General features: G+C 47.1%; 2 protein-coding genes across 4 annotated transcripts; one reads left to right on the top strand and one right to left on the bottom strand.

Moving 5' to 3' along the window:
• Positions 1-159: 159 nt before the first annotated feature.
• PNPO (pyridoxamine 5'-phosphate oxidase) lies at positions 160-4,612 on the top strand. The gene is made up of 7 exons (XM_020997723.2): positions 160-417; positions 565-689; positions 1,655-1,754; positions 2,177-2,230; positions 2,503-2,631; positions 2,798-2,868; positions 3,113-4,612. The coding sequence occupies exons 1-7, from the start codon at positions 259-261 to the stop codon at positions 3,276-3,278; spliced, it is 804 nt and encodes a 267-aa protein (XP_020853382.1). The 5' UTR covers positions 160-258; the 3' UTR covers positions 3,279-4,612.
• Positions 4,613-6,640: 2,028 nt separating this feature from the next.
• Positions 6,641-13,607, bottom strand: PRR15L (proline rich 15 like). Of its 3 annotated transcripts, none has more exons than XM_020997765.2 (2): positions 13,333-13,607; positions 6,641-7,831 (listed from the first exon to the last, which is right to left on the bottom strand). In XM_020997765.2, exons 1-2 carry the CDS (start codon positions 13,431-13,433, stop codon positions 7,495-7,497), a joined length of 438 nt encoding a protein of 145 aa, XP_020853424.1. In that variant the 5' UTR covers positions 13,434-13,607; the 3' UTR covers positions 6,641-7,494. The 3 variants fall into 3 exon arrangements, with proteins under 3 accessions (XP_020853424.1, XP_020853425.1, XP_020853426.1); XM_020997766.2 differs by having other exon boundaries at positions 13,115-13,422; XM_020997767.2 differs by lacking the exon at positions 13,333-13,607 and adding an exon at positions 12,480-12,569.
• Between the last annotated feature and the right edge of the window lie 6,254 nt (positions 13,608-19,861).

Genomic DNA, 19,861 nt, shown 5'->3' with positions numbered 1-19,861 from the left:
TCCCCCGCTCCCCCGACCCTGGGCTCCCATTGGGTTCCACAGTGGAGAGGGCGGGGCCGGGCGGGAGGTTAGACCGAGTAGCAGGGCCTTCCAGCTTGGGAGGCAGCGAAGGTTCGGAAGCTGATTCAGAGCAGGTGCTGGGATGGGAGGGGTGGGAGGGGGGAAGAAGAGGAACGGGGATAAGTAAATAGAGGGAACGCGGGGCGAGCCACTCTCGCGTGCGTGCGAAGAGGCGAACCACGTGGCCTCGCGGTCGCTATGACTACCCGACGGGTGGGGGCAGGCAGCGTGCTGCTGGGCGTCGTGACGTGGAGCTGGCTGCGAGCGGCGCAGACGGATCTCCTTGGGCGGCAAGTGTGCTTCCGAGCTGTCATGGACCTGGGACACATGAGGAAGAGTTACCTCAAGGACCACGAGGTGCCGGCTCTGAGGCGTCAGGGGGAAGGGGTGTCCGGGACTCCTGCGGGGGTGGAGGGGGAGCCGGAGGGAAGGCGGGAGGGGGGCGGCCGGGGGAGCCCGGGAGTGCGGGGACAGGCCCCGGCTGTGCCCTTCACCTTCGCCCAGGCCTTCGAGGAGGCGCACCTGACCTCGCTGGACCCCATCCAGCAGTTCTCTGCTTGGTTCGAAGAAGCCTCCCGGTGCCCGGAGGTGTATGAAGCCAATGCCATGTGCCTGGCCACCTGCACCAGGTTAGCACCGCCCCCTTCCCCTGCTTTTTACAGATGGGGAAAGTGAGGCCTGGTCACCTGCACAGGGGTTGGCACTGCCCTTCCACCCTCACACTCGCTTTTTTTAATGTATTTTTTGTGTAATAAAAAAAGATGATTGCACACGAAACTGCATATCTGTTGTGTACAACTTGCTATGCTTTTTAAACATATAATAAAGTTATGTAAATTTCTTTTTTTCCTCCTTTTTCCTCCCCTCTGCCCACTCTAGAAATGGCTACCATTAGACATACATATGTGTGTGTGTGTGTGTATGTAAAATCATTCTATACATACTTCTATTCATCAGTTCTTTCTCAGGATGCAGACAGCATCTTCCTATGTCCTTTGTAGTTAATTTGGGTATTTATAATATGTATAAGTCATAAGGTATTTGTAAGTCCAAATGACTTAGTCGTTCAAAGTTGTTCTTAAAACAATATTGCTGTTACTGTATACAACATCCTCTTGGTTCTGCTCATTTCGCTCTTCATTATTTCATGCAAGTCTGTGTTTTTCTAAGATGATGGAGCTCATCATTTCTTACAGCACAGTCGTGTTTCATCACAATCATACCACAGCTTGTTCAGCCATTCCCCAATTGACAGGCTTGCCCCCAATTTCCAGTTCTTTGTCACCACAATGAGTTACTATTTCTATTCACACCCAGTTTTTATAGATGGGGAAACCAAGATCTGACTACATAGCCACCTGCCTTAGGTCTATTTCCTTCACAGTGAATGTATTGCTTCATTTGGCTAATTTACTTGGCGTAGTGATTAGAGCACTGGAGTTGGAGTAAGGAAGACCTGAATTCAAATCTTGATACTACCTTTATGACCCTGGACAAGTCACTTAGCCTCTCAGCCTCATGTTTCCTTTATAGGAGGTAAATAAGGGCATCAGGATTGGGTACTGACCCCTGTTCCTATTCCTGTGTCTCCTAGGGATGGAAAGCCTTCTGCCCGAATGTTGCTGCTAAAGGGCTTTGACCAGGATGGCTTCCGTTTCTTCACTAACTTTGAAAGCCGAAAAGGAAAAGAGCTGGTGAGGGTTTCTATAAAGAAAAAAGCCAAAAGCTCTCTCTCTATCCATGCCAACATGACAGCCATTTCACATCTCCCTTCTTGTGCCCTTCCATAAAAATGAAGAAAGAAGACCAGATCCTAAACTCTGGTATGTTCTTCCTCCCCTTTTACCCTCTTACAGTCTCTCAATTAGTTTCTTCACTCTTCAGGCATAGAAGTCTGGATTCCCAGGCCAGAGTAGAAAGAGGCTACTCTGCTGAGCCCTTGTGGTCAGCAAATGAGCAATGTGAGATATCACAGATAGCTGCTCTTCCCAGAAAGCATCATTGTCATCTCTCTTCTTCCCTCCTGCCCCATGAAGCTAAGTTGGATTCCCCCTCGTTGGGAGGAGGCTCCATTTTTCACCTGTCCTCATGCCTTTTTCTGTTTTCTTATCCTCAGGATTCTAACCCTTTTGCCTCCCTCGTCTTCTACTGGGCGCCCCTCAATAGACAGGTGAGCAGTGTTTGGGACAGGGTCAGAGATGGACCAAGGGAGTTGTGAGCAAAGATGGTAAAAATGTGGGTACCCTGGATAGAGCCTTCCCAGGAAACCTCTCCTTGTCTTTAGTGTCAGTCCACCAATATAGAAAGACAGAGGAGCCAGCTCCTGGGTCAGACTAGGTTGTGTTTTGGAGGTAGATGAGGAAAATGAAGAGGACTGGGTCATCTGCTAGAAGAGTTGGTCTGAAAGGCTCCATTCCCCTCCACCTGTGGCTGTCTGAGCAGGTGCGTGTCGAAGGACGAGTGCAGAGGCTGCCAGAGGAGGAGGCTGAACTGTATTTCCACTCCCGCCCTAAAAGCAGCCAAATCGGTGCAGTTGTCAGTCGCCAGAGCTCTGTTATTCCAGATCGGGAGGTGAGTGACCCGGGGAAAGAGAAGGAGGAGAGAAGGGGTACCTGTCCTCTTCCAGATTTACTCATGCATACTTAATCAGGCAGAGGGCCCACCTCTCTTAGATGCCTGGGCTGAGATTTTGCCTAGCGATCCTGGTACTCATTACATTTCCCCTCCTCCTGAACAGTACCTGAGGAAGAAGAATGAGGAGTTACAAGGGCTGTACCAAGAGCAAAATGTGCCCAAGCCTAAATATTGGTGAGTGCACAGCTTCCATTGGATCAGAGATGGAAAAAACCTTAGAGACTGTCTAGTGTAACCCCAAAGAGGTGAGGTGATTTGCCCAAAGTCACACAGTTAAGTTGCAAAGCTAGGATTTAAACCTGGCCTTCCAACAGTATCTCGGGCCTGAGATGCTCAACCGAGCCACTTCTGACAGTGGCTTTGAACAAAGTGTGTAGAAAGCAGCCCCACAACGATGAAACCTCTCCCTCTCCTTTAGGGGTGGCTATATCCTGTACCCACAAGTGGTAGAGTTCTGGCAGGGTCAAACCAACCGTCTGCATGACCGGATTGTCTTCCGGAGGCTGCAGCCTGGAGAGCCTGCATCAGGGCCTATGACTCACCCTGGGGCAAATGACTGGCTGTATGAGAGACTCTCACCATGACTGTCTGACTGCTGGTGATTGGACCCTCTCAGCTCACTCTGGAACCTGGAACAGAGTGGTGAGAAATGTAGGGGAGTTCCCATCAGGCTTTAAACCTAGCCCAGTCAACCCTACATTGAGGGCCTTGCCAACTTTGTCACCTAAGCCCTTTGCACTAAGTCAACTCTCATTTATCCCTGTTTTGTGTACGGGTAACGAAAAGAGCACCCCAAAACCCAAAATTGGATAATCCAAAAATCATTTCCATTTGAATTTGAGTGTTTTCAGAACTATGAGATATACTCGTGTAGATTTTTTGGGAACAAGTACGTCCCAGTAACTGACTTCAGATATTTGAATGATTGTCACTCACAACGAAGGGAAATTACACGTATTCAATGTATCCCTAAAAGACAGACCTAGAGCCAGTGGATAGAGGTCAGAAGGAGGTGAATGATCTTCTGTAAGAATCTTTTAGTGGGAATTCCAAAATGGAGTAAACAGTCAACTAGATGTGCTCTGGAGACCTATTTTTTCCCCTTCTAAGCCTGACTTGAACCAATAGTAATTAAAGAATTGCACAATGATGAAATCAGTTTGGGTTGTCGGGCCAGATCCTGGTGGGAGTGGGTCTAATGGGCTGGGAAGAATCCAGCTTGGGATTAAACATTCACTGTGACTCAGCCTTGTGTGAGAGAAAGTTGATTGCCCCTTGAACTATTGTTGTTGCCCTGACTACTTTGTAAATATGTGTATGTGTTCCTTGATGGCCGAGCCTGCCTTGGTCTGTCTCCCCACCTAGATTACAAGTTTCTGGAGCCGGAGTCAGCAAACTTCAGCCCACACCCACTCGAGCCTGGTATGATTAGGGCCCCAGGAGCTAAGAATAGTTTAAAGTCATATTGTATTTAGAAAATGTAAAAAATATTCCTAGCTTCCAGGTCCTTGGGGTCAGATTGGATCCTCAGGCCATAGTTCGACCCTCCCCTGCTCAAAAGCCCAGAGTTTCCATCTACCCTGGGTGGCTGTGTGCGTGCTGGGGGCAGGGGCTCCGAGTTCATTGTTGGGGCTGGTGGCAGAGCATAGTTGCCTAATCTCTGAGAAGGAGATTGCTCTGTCCTCTTGCCCTTGCTCTTCCTTTTAGGGCTTGAACTATGTCTTGTTGAGTAGTTTACCAGCTGGGCTGGGTGTGTGTGAGTGTATATCTATCTAGCTGTGCAATATGGTCTGGTTGTCAGGGCCTGTTTGATCCCTTCTCACCCTGGCCAGGTCCCTGGGTACCGCTCTGTACCCTTCTTGTATCCTGTTACTTCTTGTACCAATCCTCTAATAAAATCTTCAGTGTTTAATGTTCACCTTGTTCTGGCTGGCCTGCTCTCTGCCCCTGTGGTAGTGGGTGGGGATACAGGGAGTCATTGTCCTCCCACCTCTTTTCTCCTTCCTGGTCGAGTTGAGGAGGGTCAAGGCTAAGGGAACCTCCTTCCCTGTCCAGCAGGGGGAGCCAGCTGCCCAGCATTGGTCTATATCAGGTGGATTCCAGTTCTGTCTGGTTCCCCTCCAGTAGGGTTGGGTCCTGTCCCAGTGAAACTGCTGCCCAGATAACCCCTGGCCTCTCCCAGTTCCAGTGCATATTTGCACTCTCAGTTCCTCCTCCTCCTCCCCTCCTTCCTCTTGCTTCTTCATCTCCTTCTCCCCAATCTTGTGCCTGATTTGGCCATCCAGATTGTCACCCTGTCCCCAAGGAAGGGCTCAGTGTAACTGGCACCTGACAGAGGACAGGCTGGCAGAATAGCCACAGTTACCTTCCACCAGAAATGGTGCCATTCTTCCTGGGGCCCAGTGACTCTCTGTGGGAGCAGGAATGGTAGGACAGGTAGAGGGCTGTAGATTTCAGTAGGAGCTCAAGCTAGTAGTGGGGCTAGATTGACCCCAGGATCTCTACCTTCCCTGTCACAATCAGCTGCTGGGCTCCAGGTTGGGGAACCAGTAAAGGGTAGATCTGGTTTCTCTTGTCGGGAGTCATCTCCTCTGCTTTCTAACCTGGCTTTTTTCCAGCACCCCAGAAGAAACCAAAAATGGAGCTTCTGTCACCTGTTCCCATACAGGACCCATTCAGTCAGAAGGAGATAACTCATGTGCAAGAATTCCACTCCTCCCCCCAAAAAAAGCTACCAACACTCACCCCTGGGTAAATGATTTAAGTTTATGAGTTTCTTCTCCTTCTTAAATTTTCCCCCTAGAAAAATGGGGGGGTTTCCCCTTTTATAGTAAAGCCAATGGGATGAGTGCTTTCAGATGTGAATTCAAATGAAATGTTTGGCAGTCCTCCAAGGGAAGCCCCATGCTTGAGTTGCTATAGAACCCCAAGGTATAAAAAAAAAGGGGATGTTAAAGCTACCGTGCCTAACCCCTCCCTCTGCCTCCCATCACCCCCAAGTTCCCCACTGGCCAGGGTGAGGCACCATGACAAAGGTCTCCTTGTACCATAGATCCCAGTTTGTTTTGATAATAAATTCCCTGGAAACGACTTCTGAGCAGCTATTCCCCAGGGTAGGGTGGCCCTGTAGGCAGTGAGGTTTGAGTGGAAGCTGCAGGGTGTCATTGTTTGGTCACCCTCCCTGCTGTTCCTTCCTTTCAAGCTCCAGAGATATGGCTCATTCTTTCTTATCCTTGGCTCCTTTCCATTTACATGGGTGAAGCCTGGGCCTGAGGACCTGGTTGGGAGAGATTGGAACATGTCACTGGGCAGTGTCTTTGAATATGTTTCTTTGTTAAAAAGTGATGAGAAGTTGCCCCTGGAGATATTGGAAGTGAGAAGTGGAATTTATTATTCAAGGGAACCTCATCTCCCAAGATCTAGCCTTCCTTTTCCAGACCCAGGTATATTTGTTATAAAAGGGGATGACCTTGGTCACCAAATTGGAGGACGTTAGAACTAGGCCCCTCACAGCCTGATGCTAGCTAGGAGGTAGTTTTAGAGCAAATGAGAGGAGCTATCACTTTACAAAGCTGAGAAAAAACCTCCAGCAATCCTATACATATACACACAGATGACCCAGGCCATGGGTCATAGAGCTTTTTTTTTTAAAAAAGCGCTTTAGTAAAAGATCATGAGGGGTAAGTGAGAAATGCTGGAACAGCAGATGTTCTTGACTGGTAAGGACAGTGTAGGTCTTAAGGCCACTGCCACTGTCAGAGCCAGAGCACCACATATGGTAAAATGTGGTGCAGATTGTGGTAGCTTTCTTTGTTCTTCCATCTCAGTTTTCGCTCTCTTTTTCATCCAAAGCTGATAGTGCCCCCAAACCCCAGTCCAGGCATATAGAAGAGACGATAATCTGCCCAACCTCTAGTGATAGTAGTAACTGCCATCATGAGGACCCTCCAGTTTCAACTCATGTTTATTACCAAAAAGAAATTTATGACCAAACTTAAAAATTCAAGACCCAGGATGTCATCCGGGGCATTTCTCTTAACTACATGTTCTGACAGGGAGAGTAGATAGGTGGGCCATCTTGGTTCCCCTGAGCAGGAATCCTTAGAGCCATGTAGCTCCCCCACTGTCACTGTCTATCTTGACACACCTAGAAGGGAGTGTCCCTAGCAGAAACTGATATCCGATGTCAGCCAGTCTATCCCTTTGGAGTCTTACAGGAAGTTGGAGGGAACCTCCTCTGGCCACATGTTTTAAGCAAAGTTCCAGGAAGTGCAAAAGGAGGTGAGATAAGGGATTGAGTCTCCCTACTCCCCTGACTCTTGGGGAAAAGACTATGCCATCCTTGTTCCATGCAGCTTCTAGAAAAAGTTCCCACAGGGAAAAGGCTAGGGTGAACGTGGAGGAAAGAGCAGCAATTCAAACCTGATCCTGATCCTTGTTCCTGGGGAACAGGAATAGCACCCCACCTTCACCCATCCATCCATTCATCCCTCCCTCCCTCCCAGTAGGCACTGCCTAGGGTTTTAATGAGGATTGACCCTTCCTGGGTTATTATTCTTTCTCTTTCCAGAGATACGACCCTTGAACTAAGGAGGACCCTCCATGTGGGAGTGGAGACAAGCCCAGACCTCCAAGGCCAGCCTTCCCAAGTAGAGAGTCATGCATCTATAAATAATAGAGACATTTCCTTGCCCACAGGTGTGGAGGACAGTACAGAGAGGTTGGAGTATCAGTTTTCCTTTTCAGAATCCAGCTGATGGTAGGAAAGGAGGAGGTACTTAGCATCCCCCTTCTCACCCTTCACTGTCCTTTCCCATCTCCATCATCAAAAAGTTTGGGATTTTCCACTAGCGTGGCTCGAACCTTTTTCTTCTCCTTAAATCGGCCAGAATTGGAGACGTTGACATGTTTGCCTTTGGTGTTCTTGTCCACAATTTTCTCTAGCCGGGCATTAAAGTTGCTGTTGGGACTCACTCCCTCGGGCCGAGTGGGCTCAGTACCTCCGTCTAGGTGGGCATAAGTGTCCGGGCTCTCATACAGCACCTTGGGAGTTGACTTCTTTTTGCGCAAAAAGGTCAGCTTCCACCAGACAACATCTGCCATGATTCCCTGGTGCAGAATGTTCAGAGGAGACCTCCTGGCACCAGTGTAAGGGAAAGATACGAACATCAGTCAAGAGACAAGATTGAGCAGCAGAATCCCAAGTCTCCTCTCTCTTCCCCCTTGCCTAACTGCCTATTCTCAGAATCTCAGTCTATTTTAGCATGGGCCTAAAAAACGTGCCAACCTGGGTGTAATTGGGATACAGAGAAGTAAGCGTTTGAGTGAAAATGCTAAACATTTCCAGAAAGCTTTTCAAATGGACAAAGCCATTGCCATGGTGATTTCAGTGAGCACAGTGATTTGAGGATGTGACATGTTGGCCAGCTGAAAGAATTGGCCAAAGCAAACAGGAAGGTATAGACAAGGAAGCAAGTAGAAAAGTAGTTGGAAGTAAGACATACAAAGAGAATCAACTCACATAAGAGTTGGAAAGGAAGTTGCAATTATCTAGTTTTGGAACTCTCATCCCTTTTTTGTAACAAAGGCTCCCAGGACACAGTCTGGTGAAACCTATGGATACTGTTTTTAAATGCACAAAAGCAAAATACGTAGGATTACAAAGGAAACCAATTATATTGAAATATTATCAACATACTTATAAATAAGTTCACGATCCCCAGGTTAAGAATCTCTGATGGTAGGGGTAGCTAGGTGGCGCAGTGGATAGAGCACCGGCCCTGAAGTCAGGAGGACCGGAGTTCAAATCCAGCCTCAGACCAAAACACTTGACACGTACTAGCTGTGTGACCCTGGGCAAGTCACTTAACCCCAATTGCCTAAAAGCAAAAAAAAAAAAAAGAATCTCTGATGGAGTCCAACTCTCTCTCTGAGAAAGTGACCTAACATCACATAGACAGTCAATGACAGGGTTGGGTCTAGAGCAGTGGTGGGGAACCTGTGGCCTCACAGCCACATATGGCCTTCTAGGTCCTTGGGTGCGGCCTTTTGACTGAGTTCAAGTTTTATAGAATAAATCCTTTTATTAAGGGGGTTTGTTCTGTGAAGTTTGGATTTAGTCAAAGGGCCGCACTTGAGGACCTAGAGGGCCACATGTGGCCTTGAGGCCACAGATTCCCCACCCCTGATCTAGAGTGTCAGTCTCCTTTTCAAGACTTTCCAACACATTATCTAATCATTATTAGCGGATTAGACCCCCATATGGGGTCGAGACCCACAGTGCTGAAGGGATAGTTAGGAGAAAAAGTTTTAAGAAGCTCTGAATGTAATAAACTGCTGGAGACGGGCACACAGTGATCGAGGCTCAGTACCAGCAGGGCTCAGAGAGTCTGACACCAGACAGATAGATGCTACAGCTTGTATCATGGCTTGTTTTTTGTATAAATTTGTTTTACTTTAATTCCTGTATAAGCAACACAGCTCTTCTGCTGCTATGCAACCAAGACGCCTAGAGCAATAAAGAAGCAAGAAACCTTTAGCAGAAGTGTTGTAAAAATGCCTTCTAAGAGGATTAGTGGTGGCCTCCAACCATTCCCTGCCCAATGACACCTCTTTCTCTTCTCTCTCCCTTCTTTTCCTCTAAGTCTAAGCTTTAGGCCTTTCAGTGGTGACCTCCTCAGCTAGGGAAGGCAGTGTCTGATCCCATGGCCAAGATGTCTGACCCCTAGGCCAGAAGTCAGGTGACCCTGGCTTTAGCCCCACCCCACACCTGACTCTAAGTGACCTTGCCTCAGCTTCTTCTTCTGTCAAACAAGGGCCTCAAACTAAATGAACCCTATTGCCCAAGCCAACTAGAGCTGGCTTAAGTCCTATTCTCTTAAGTCCTTCAGGAGACATTTCTTGGGTGCGTTCTCTCTCTTCCCTTGAAATGCCCCATGGTAGGCACTGGGGAAGATATAAAAATATTTCTCTCTAAAATCTTCCCCAATACATTGCAGTGTTGGTGCTAGACTGAAGGCTGAATGAAGGAGAATCATTTGAGGCTTTACAGACTACTATAATGGAGTCAAGTCCTGTTGGTGGAAATTTCAGCATTAATAACAGAATTGTTTTCAATTTAATTTTAATAAAGCATTAGATAAACTATTGGGGGTGGGGTTTAAACATAGTCAAAGAGGGTTTTTTGTTTTTTTGTTTTGGTTTGGTTTTTGTTTATTTTTAAAGCCTATTTGCCCAGCCTTTTTCACAAGATACAATTAGATAAGGCCAAGAGGATGTAAGGGAGAGAATGCTAGGCTTGTGATCAGAAGAGATCTGGCTTCTAGCTGTGTGACCTTGTGTTAACCTCGATGAGCCACAGTGCCCTAGAAATTTGTTATATTTGAAAGAGCTATGAAAAGTAAGTATGGGTAATGATGATTATTAGATTTTCCAAAAGGGCTTTGAAAAGGATTGTCAAATTTGGCATCTTTAAAGGATGTGTTGGCTAGGATAAGGCTATCCTGAACAGAGATGATGAGGGGTGAGGGGCAGAGAAAGATGAGATGGGAAAAGGAAAAAGGAGACAAAATAAATTGAGAAACAGCCAAGCTGGGAACAGGCAAAAAGGTAAGAGATGTAGCATAGCATGAAACCCTAAGATCCAAAGGGAGAAATTGGGAGTCTGATACAGAAAACACCAGGGAAAAGCTGAGGAACGACTGGGAGGAAAGCCATATGGTTAGACCAGAAAGATGCCTGCCAGAGTGAAGAAAGCTAATGGGTCCTCTCCCCTTGAGACCCGGAGACCCAAGTATGGGCTAGGGAATCAGCTGACCCTTGTCTGTGTGCCCGTGCTGAAGCCCTCTAGCCAGCCATGATGCCCACACTCTTCCCCACAACCGATAGTTCCCTTTGGCCTGTTTGTCCAGGGTGAGTGTTCCCCATTCTGCCTCCTCCCCTCTCCATTTGTAGACTATAGTCAACCCCAGGTACCAGGAGGTAATCTGAGTCTCAGACAGCTTGGGGGCAGTGAGGAAGGGGGAAGGAAATAAAGAGAGCCTATCCTTGGGAGTGGCCAAATTAATGTTTTCAAAGGTAAGTGCCCACCTAGGATGGAGGGTGAGACCAAGGGGACAGTCTGAGAGGTTTACTTTGGCAAACTGCCCCAAAATCTGGGCATAGTGCAGCCTTGACCAGGACTAGGTGTTGCAGAACAACTCCTAGAAGCGGCCTGAGAGGCAGGAAGGGCAATATACCATATACCTTTTCTTTTGTTCCTTTTGTTGTTGTTGTTAGGCAATGGGGTTAAGTGACCTGCTCAGGGTCACACAGCTAGTTAAGCTCCTGACTCCAAGGCTGGAGCTCTATCCACTGCGCCACCTAGCTGCCCCTGTATACCTTTTCTTCCCCAGCCATTGTGGGACCAGGGACAAATTCTAGTGTCCCAGTATTGTCAAACAGAACCCAGACGACAGAGGGAGGATCTAGCTCACTGCATTGACTTTTTTCACTCAACAGTCCCTACACCCATTCCTCTTGGAGACAGCAGCATCTTCCTGCTGCTGTGAAAATATAACCACCTGGCTGATACTTTGTAATCAGTGCATAGCTCATATTTATGCGGTCTCATCCCTGGCAAGGAAGAAGGAAAGAAAGAAAATTCTCTCATCTCAGATGTTTTCCTGGGGCTCATCAAGATGGCACCATGAGTTAAGTGCCCACTGTCCTATGGTATCACTTCTTGGCATGCCTCCTGGAGATGCCCCCTTACGCCCAGCCCCATCTGTCTTGGGGGTGACATCTGAGCACCATAATACAAGTGAGTCTTGGTTTAGCAAGCCTGAAGTGAGAAAATCTACATTTACAAAATTGATAAATTTAGGGTAGGCCTGCACAACCTGACACCATAGGATTTCAGGCTGCCTACAAAAAATGTAGAGGAAAACATCATTTGTATGTAGAGGAAATCCTTTGACTCCCTGCAGGTTGTGCAGGCCTGATTTAGGGGGTAACCCTATGCTTTACATTATAAGAGCAATTCACAAGATTCCTTTAAACAGTAGGCATTAGTGCAGTAGATGGGATTCCACCAATGCCCTTTGAGGCCTCCTTCTGCCATGAAGGTGACCCCAGGTTCTTGAAGGCTATGCAAGTTCATAAGCTCTGGCAAATTGTATGACCATCATTTGAGGACCAATCTAGCTAAGTCCATCTGCAGCCATGAATGTAGAATGATCAACTTATTGACCACAATAACTGAAGCAAATCCTCTTTTAAAGCAGAGGGGCTTTGCAATATGCTTTTCATGGAGGGAGGACTCAATGATAAAAGCATATTTCCTTACAGCATTGCAGTAAGCTGCATAAGGGCAGTTAGATTGGGATTCAGTTTACAAAAATCTGACAACTTTATAGACTGCACCTTCGTATATGCTCACATCTAACGCACCTGCATAATACAGAGGATTGAAGGTATTATGTGTCTCTAAGACCCAAATGCCCTGTGTTTGTGGGTCTAAGATGTTATGCAACACAGAGGGGCCTTTTCTGAAATGTGCAGAGCAAAGCAAAAGACTTGACCCCTGCCCTAGGGCCCTGGAATCCACCTCAGAGATAAAAATTATCCCCATTAAGACCACTATTTGCAAAGCCCCAGGGGCTCTGACATAGCCTACAGGGAAATATAACCTATGAGGGAACCTATCCAGAGATAAAGAGCTAGGGAAGGCAGGAGCCCCTGTCCTCACCACCCTCTTCTGGTAGCACTTACCACAGCATGCCAAGAATGCCACATAAAACACATACCCAAACAAGCCTTCATGGAAGAAATTACTTCAGGAAAGGACCCACAGCCCACCAAGATGCTCCGGCAGATTCAATCCAGGCTCTGCCCCACCCAGTTGAGTTGCTCGAATCTTTATACCGTCCACCCACCCTCAAGCCTAGGCACCAGCTCTTCTTACATATTACTGGCCATAAGTAATAAGTTAACCATTGACTAAAATGGGCCCTCAGAGTGAAGGTGAAGGGTGGGGCTGGGGACAGGATGTATAACTTTTCAGGGTTAGAAGAGCCCCATGCATTCTTCCTGCACCACCAATCTGCAACAGCCCGATTGCACTTTCCTGCCATGGGTAGTATGAACAGAGGTGTCCTACAGAGGGGAATGGTGATCTCATCCACTCGTGTCTGACAGACCCAAGCAAAGTAAGAGTTAAAAGAGAAACACTTCCTATGAAACTCCCAGGGGAAAAAAACTCTGCCAGAGACCTGGAACAACTCCAAGAACCCAGTAGACTGAGCCCTGTGTCTGCCCACCTGCCCACGGAGAACTGAGATGCCCGAGTCCCTTTTGGAACCAAAGTGGGCACTCTGGGCTGGGAAAGGGTTACGTCCCTGGTTTCCCCTGATCCGCCCACCAACCTGTCTTCTACCTGTACCTGTTAATCCAGAGTTCTCTGGTGGAGACCTTTCCCAGGGAGGGGATGAGGGCAGGAGAGTGAGAACGGGGAGGCAGCAGTGTGTCTGAGGCTGTCAGGCAAGGATTGGAACCCAGAATGCAGGAGAGCTGAGTGGAGAGGTGGGCTGGAGCAGGAGTGACCACAGGAGCAGCAGCTGCATGTCAGGTGCAGGAGAAACAGGTGCGAAAGCCAGGTACCTGCTCCAGCTGCTTCTTCTGAGCCAAGGTGAACTGAAACTCAGCTCCTCCCGGCTAAGTAAACAGGAGTCGAGGCTGGGTGCAAACCACTGAATATTCATAACACAGGAAACCCAATCCCTGTGCTACTTGCACCCACTGGAACCAGGGGCAAATGGGGATGAGCTGGTGATCCATAATGGGAAGGAAGGGATCCCAAAGGGGGTTCCTAGTAACAGGAGAAAGGTCTCAACCCCGCCTCCCCGCCCCTACCCTTGGTGTGCCTGGCTTCACCACAGCATAACTGCATTCCCCCCAAGACCTAACATCACCTCTCTCCTATTAACCCCCACCCCCACCCCACCCCCTACACAAAAGGGGCTGGACCAAGTTGGCTCAACCGAACTCTCCACCCACCCCACCAGGCAACCCAAGCCTGGCCAGAGCAAGGCTGTGAAGGGGTTAAGTCTGTTGCTTCCCTTTGCATGCGGTGTACTCTTGCTGCCTTTGAACTCACAAAGTCGAAACCAGTCCCTGGTTAAACTGGTTAGCGGACCGGTTCCCAGGCTGTCCCCAATTCCCCTGTTCTCTTTATTGCAGGTGCCCTGATAGCCAGAGCCACCACTCCCTCCAGCAACTTTGCCTGGCCACTCCCCCCCCCATCTTGGCTTTCCCTTCCGTAAAATGGGAAGGGCACGCGGTGGCCCTTCTCCATGCCAATCTTTCCTCCAGCCTCAACTTCTGATATCTTACTCAACCCTACCCAGGTCGAATTCCACATACACCCATCTCACGTGCTTACTATGCATTATTTTGTGTAGTTATTAGTGCCTATGACATCCCCATAAAAACTGTAAACTCCCAGAGGGCAGGGACTTATCTAATGTTATGACCCCCAGCACTTAGCATACTATCTTAAACACAGTAGGCACTTAATAAACTCTTCCTGGTTTGGATCCAACCTTACTGATTTCCTCTTCACCCCCACCTCTCAGTGCTGTCCACCTCTCTGTGTCTCTGTCTTTGTCTCTCTCCATATTCTACTATGATACTATGAATTGCTCCTCATCACAGTCTATCTTGGGTCCTACTAGTTTATATCTTGATCTCTTTTAATGAGATTATGCCCTTAATTTCAGCCTCCCACCCCCTTAGGTTATAACCTCCTTATTGACTTGGACTGTTTTATTTTTATCTTTTCATCTTTGGCCTTTGTACCTTTGGTCTACAGAGCTCTGCCCATAACAAGTGCTTAATCAATCTTGAATCTAATGGAATTAAATTGATACCAAGCCCTTCTGCCCTGTGTCTGGCACTTGCTGCTAACTCCCAACACCAGCATTTCTTCTCCAGTCCTCTTTTTCTCATCCCCTCAATTCCTGTTTTATTAGGACAAACATTAAGGTCTGGGCTTAACCTGGGTAAACCCCTTTGGAAATTACAATAATCCTTAACCTCTGTAACTGTGGCTCATTCTGTGTTGCTCTACTTATCTGCCCTGAGGCATATGCAGGTCTGCCTTCCTCCTCTTTAGTTTTAGCTTTTAGCCTTTTAAGACTTAGACTTTTGAGGAGTGGGAGATTGCCAGGCAGTGACCCCAGCAGTCTGAATTGGGATGAATGGAGGGAAGACTGATTCTAGACCAGCTGAATGAAGCTTCTCAAGCAGAGGAATACAGCCCACTGGGCACCAACTTCCAAAAGTCTCTTCAACTGATGAGACCGGGAGACTGATCCATCTCTCAGGACTTGCCTGGCTTTCTCCTGTGCTTCCAGAGATGGACCCAGAACACCACTGCTCCGCTTTCTATAGCGTGCCCATTTGAAAGAACGTTCTGGAATCATCTGACCAACCAATAAATTCTGTGGCTGCTTTTCATCTCCATAATCCTCTGTTGGGCTTTCAAAGCCCTTCACATCCTGGCCCCATTCGGCATTTCCAGTCTTCTTATACTTCACTCCCCTCACCTGCTCTGTGGTCCAAAGATGCTGGCTTCTTTATTATTCCTCCTACAAGACACTCCATCTCCCAGGTCCAGGCGTTTTCACTTGCTATCCCCTATACGTGGGATTCTTTTCCTCCTCATCTCCATCTCCTGGCTTCTTTCAAGTCCCCACTTCAAATCCTACCTTCTACAAAACGCCTTCCCTTTGAGCTTATTTCCATTTCACCCTCTATGTATTTTGTTTGTACATAACTGTTTGCATGTTGTCTCTTCCAATTGACTGTGAGCTCCTTGGAAGCAGGGGTTGTCTTTTGCCTTTCTTTGCATACCCTGAGTTTAACAGGGTGTCTGGAATGTAGTAAGTGTTTAATAAATGCTTAGGGCAGCTAGGGGGCACAGTGGATAGAGTGCTGGACCTGGAGTCAGGAAGACTCTGCTTCCTGAGTTAAAATCTAGTCTCAGACATTTACTATATGTCCCTGGGCAAGTCACTTAACCCTATTTATCTCAGTTTCCTCATCTGTAAAATGAGCTGGAGAAGGAAATGGCAAACCACTTCAGTATCTTTGCCAAGAAAACCCCAAATGGGGTCACAAAGAGCTGGACATGACTGAAAACAACTGAGACAAATGCTTGTTGATTTAACTGATGACAGGAGCGTGGAAGCTTTTTTCCTCTTGAATATTCACTATGTTAAATAAACTTCGAGGCGTCAGAAAGTTGATTAGCTGCATGATATAAATATGGAGCAGGGGATCTTAACCTGGGGTCTATGAACTCATGATTTGGCTTTGTTTTTTAACATTTTCATAAATATACTTCCATAGAATATTTCCTTTATAATTCTATTCATTTTATTTTATGGTTTTAAAAACATGATTCTAAGAAGGGGTCCACAGGCTTCACCAGACTGCCAAAGAGGTCTGTAATAGAAAAGGGTTCAGACTCCCTTATAGAGAGGATTGCTGTTTGAAAAGGGAAAATTCTGTAAATGCAACATGGGAGCTGGAGCCATAAAATTTTCCTATTTGCAACTGTAAAGTTGTGAACAATATTTTACATCAGCCTTTAGGCTAAAATCCAGAACCTGGCCAGCACGGATTTGTCACTGACCAAGCCATTTGAAACTAAAGGTGGTAAGATTATAAATGTGCCCCAGAATCTGAAGAAACTATTTGAATGATGGCTTGTGTGTAGCACCACCTATTGGACACATTTAACATATTTCCTCCTTGAGTCAGTCAACCTTCACACAGCTCCTCTCATTCATTACCCCTTCTCTGACACTGCCACCATCTTGGTGCAGGCCCTCATCCCTTCATGCCTGGACTATTGCAATAGCCCAGATGGTTGTTTCTCCTGCCACAAGTCTCTCACCACTCCAGTCTATCCTCCACTGAGCTATCAAATTGATCTTCCTAAAGCTCAGATCTGACTCAGATTCCCACCTCCCCCCCCAACTTTAGTCAACTCCGGTGGCTGCCTATTGCCTCCAAGACCAAATATAAAATCCTGTTTGGTGTTGTTGGGAGGCAGTTGGGGTTAAGTGACTCACCCAGGGTCACACAACTACTAAATGTCTGAGGCTAGATTTGAACTCAGTCCTCCTGACTCCTGGGCTGGTGTCCATTGCACCACCGTACTGGCATTTAATGCCCTCTGTAACCTGGCCCCTTCATGTTTTTCCAGTCTTCGTACTCCTTATACACAACCTTCCCTACAAGACTTACTCTGTGATCCAGAGATATCCACCTCCTTGCCCTTTCACTAAATGCTTCATCTCCGACTCTGATTCACCAACATTTTCATTTGCTGTTCCCGATGCCTGGGATTTTCTCTTCACCTCTGCCTTCTACCATGGTTTCCTTCAGACATCAGCTAAAATCCCACCTTATCCAAGAAGCCTTTCCCCATCCCCCTTAAAAATGCCCTTCCTCTTTTGATTATCTCCATTGTATCCAGGATAGATGGGCAGCTAGGTGGCATAGCGGATAGAGTGCTGGGCCTGGAGTGAGGAAGATATGAGTTCAAATCTAGCCTCAGGCACTAACTAGCTGTGTGACTCTGGGCAAGCCATTTAACCCTGTTGGCCTCAGTTTCCTCCTCTGTAGAATGAGCTGGAGAAGGAAATGGCAAACCATTCCAGTATCTTTGCCAAGAAAACCCCAAATGGGGGCACAAAGAGTTGGACATGGCCGAACAACAAGCCACCAATGGTAGGGGGGAGGGTCTTCTTTGTGTATTTTTAGGGCAGTATTTTATTCTATTTGGTTGTTTTTATTCCCTTCACATTTGGGCAGAAGGAGGAGAGGTGGATGTTTAGTCAATCATACTGGTAAGAAGGGTAGAGGTTTCTGACTGTCTTAAATGAGCCTGAGATTACTGGACCAGCAAATGAGCTCAGGCCAGAGTGAGCAGCTGGCTCCATCTCAGATAGGCCTAAGGGTGGGATAGAGCACCAGCCCTGGATTCAGGAGGACCTGAGTTCAAATCCGGCCTCAGACACAGAACACTTACTAGCCGTGTGACCCTGGGCAACTCATCTAACCCCATTGCCTTACCCAAAAAAAAAAATCTGAGTTTGCATTTCGCAAGCTGAATCATGGGAGGGGAGGGGGGACAATCAGCACCTTCTTCTTCCCTGAAGCTTTTTTGATGCTTATCCTGAGAGAGTAACCCATGGCTATTTTCCTGGCACTTATCCTGTATTGCTGGGAGTTCTGCCTGTATCAGTAGGCTTGTATTCGTGTTCATTGTTTCTGGCTTTCACCCCTAAAACCAACTGAGGAGGTCTCCTCCCTTTTCCCAATAACCACTCCATAGAAGTTTCCATCTGAGCCTAAATGGACTCAGTACCTGATATCATAGATAGAACCCTACACGTCCACCTCATTACATAACTTTGAGTAAATTTGGGAACATTCTAATCCCTCCAGGGGCTCCCTGTTACCTCCAGGATCAAATATATGCTCCTCTGTTTGGCATTTAAAGCCCTTCCTAACCTGGCCACCTCCTACCTTTCCTAAGAAAGTCTTTTTACACTTTTCTTCCCTCCATTCACTCTATGATCCAGCTACACTGCCCTGCATGCTGTTTCTCACACGTAATGATCCATTTACCATCTCCATGTCTTTGCCCTGCTTGTGCCCCATGCCTGGAATGTTCTCCCTCCACACCTTTGCCTCTTAGCTTACTGGGCTTCCTTCAAGATTCAGCTCAAATTCCTCCTTCTGCAGGAGGCCTTTCCCAGTCCTCTTTGCTACTAGTGTCTTCATTCAGATAATCTTCCATCTGCTTTATACAAATTTCATACCTCCATAGTGGTCTGCCTGTTGTCTCCCCATTAGACTGTGAGCTCCCTGAGGGCAAGGACTGTTTTTGCCTTTCTTTGTATCCCCAGTGCTTAGCACAATATCTAGCCCATTTGTTGTTGTTCAGTCGCATCTAACTCTTTGTGACCTGGTGGACCACAGCACACCAATGCTGTCCATGGAGTTTTCTTGGCGAAGAGTGGTTCACCATTTCCTTCTCCAGTGGATTAAGGCAAACGGAGGTTAAGTGACTTACCAAGGGTCACGTAGCTAGTAAGTTATCTGAGGCTGGATATGAACTCAGGTCTTCCTGACTCCAGGCCCAGCATTCTATCCACTGAGCCACCTAGCACATAGTAGGTGCTTAATAAGTGCTTGTTAGATTGAGTGATTGATTTGAGAGACTCATATGTCCTAGAACTGGAAGAGACCTTAAAAATCATCTAAACTAGTTTCCTCATTTTATAGCTAAGGAAATTGAGTCCCAGAGAGGGAAAGAAACCTCCCCAAAGTCCCCTAGGTAAGTAGCAGAGCCAGGGCTTACCCCCTTGCTATGCCCTGCAATCCCTAGATACAGGAGGGAGTAGAGAAGGCAGCACAGATGAGAATCACAAGAGGTAGAGACTCTCAGGGTTGCCTCCTACTCAGAGGGTTTCCCTTAAAGGAGTGCCAGCCAGGTAAATGTCAGGCATGTTAGGCAGCTGAGGCCCAGCCCACCATCCTGGACCTGCGCCATTTTTTACTTTCCATCTATCCCCAAGGTGGCTTCCAGGCTCTCAGGTAAGGCCCTACCCATGCATGGCCTCCAGGGTAATCATTCCTGGAAGGGGCAGGGAGGGAGTGAACATGAGATAAGGCCTTTGGTGAATGTGCCTGCTTAGTGCTGGCTGGTGGGTGGGTGGGTGCATCTGTCTGTACACGTGCCAGTGTCCATGGGCATCCGTATGTCTATGAGGGTGCGTGTACCTGTGGATGCGTGGATGTGTGAGAAAATAGGTACAGGTGTGCCCTGCTTTGAGAAAATCCAATAATATATCAACATTAAATTTGGTACTTTGGTACCAAGAAGAGTCAATTAAATTCAATGTTCACACAATAAAGTGGGTTTTTTTTCCTTTTCTTTTAAACTTAATAATTTAACAAACATTCAAATACACAAGAAAAAAGAATAACAATAATAGCATTCATATAATGCTTTAGGGTTTGCAAAGTGCTTTACAAATATTTCATTTAATCCATCACAACCACCCAGGGAGGTAGGTGCTACTATCCCCATTTTATAGATGAGGAAACT

The sequence above is a fragment of the Phascolarctos cinereus genome, unplaced genomic scaffold (genome assembly GCF_003287225.1).
Source record: "Phascolarctos cinereus isolate Bilbo 61053 unplaced genomic scaffold, phaCin_HiC Scaffold_5;HRSCAF=322, whole genome shotgun sequence".
Taxonomy (NCBI): Eukaryota; Metazoa; Chordata; class Mammalia; order Diprotodontia; family Phascolarctidae; genus Phascolarctos; species Phascolarctos cinereus.
Note: the sequence above shows the minus strand (reverse complement) of the source record. Positions and strands in the feature narration are given on the sequence as shown.

Bases quoted from the DNA above. Each gene is read 5' to 3' on its own strand.
- PNPO (XM_020997723.2), top strand. From the start codon at position 259: ATGACTACCCGACGGGTGGGGGCAGGCAGCGTGCTGCTGGGCGTCGTG. The intron at 1,755-2,176 runs GTGAGGGTTTCT...TCTTATCCTCAG, and splicing joins GCCGAAAAGGAAAAGAGCTG to GATTCTAACCCTTTTGCCTC. The intron at 2,869-3,112 runs GTGAGTGCACAG...CCTCTCCTTTAG, and splicing joins GTGCCCAAGCCTAAATATTG to GGGTGGCTATATCCTGTACC.
- PRR15L (XM_020997765.2), bottom strand. From the start codon at position 13,433: ATGAATATTCAGTGGTTTGCACCCAGCCTCGACTCCTGTTTACTTAGC. The intron at 7,832-13,332 runs GTACCTGGCTTT...CACTGGTGCCAG, and splicing joins AGAAGAAGCAGCTGGAGCAG to GAGGTCTCCTCTGAACATTC.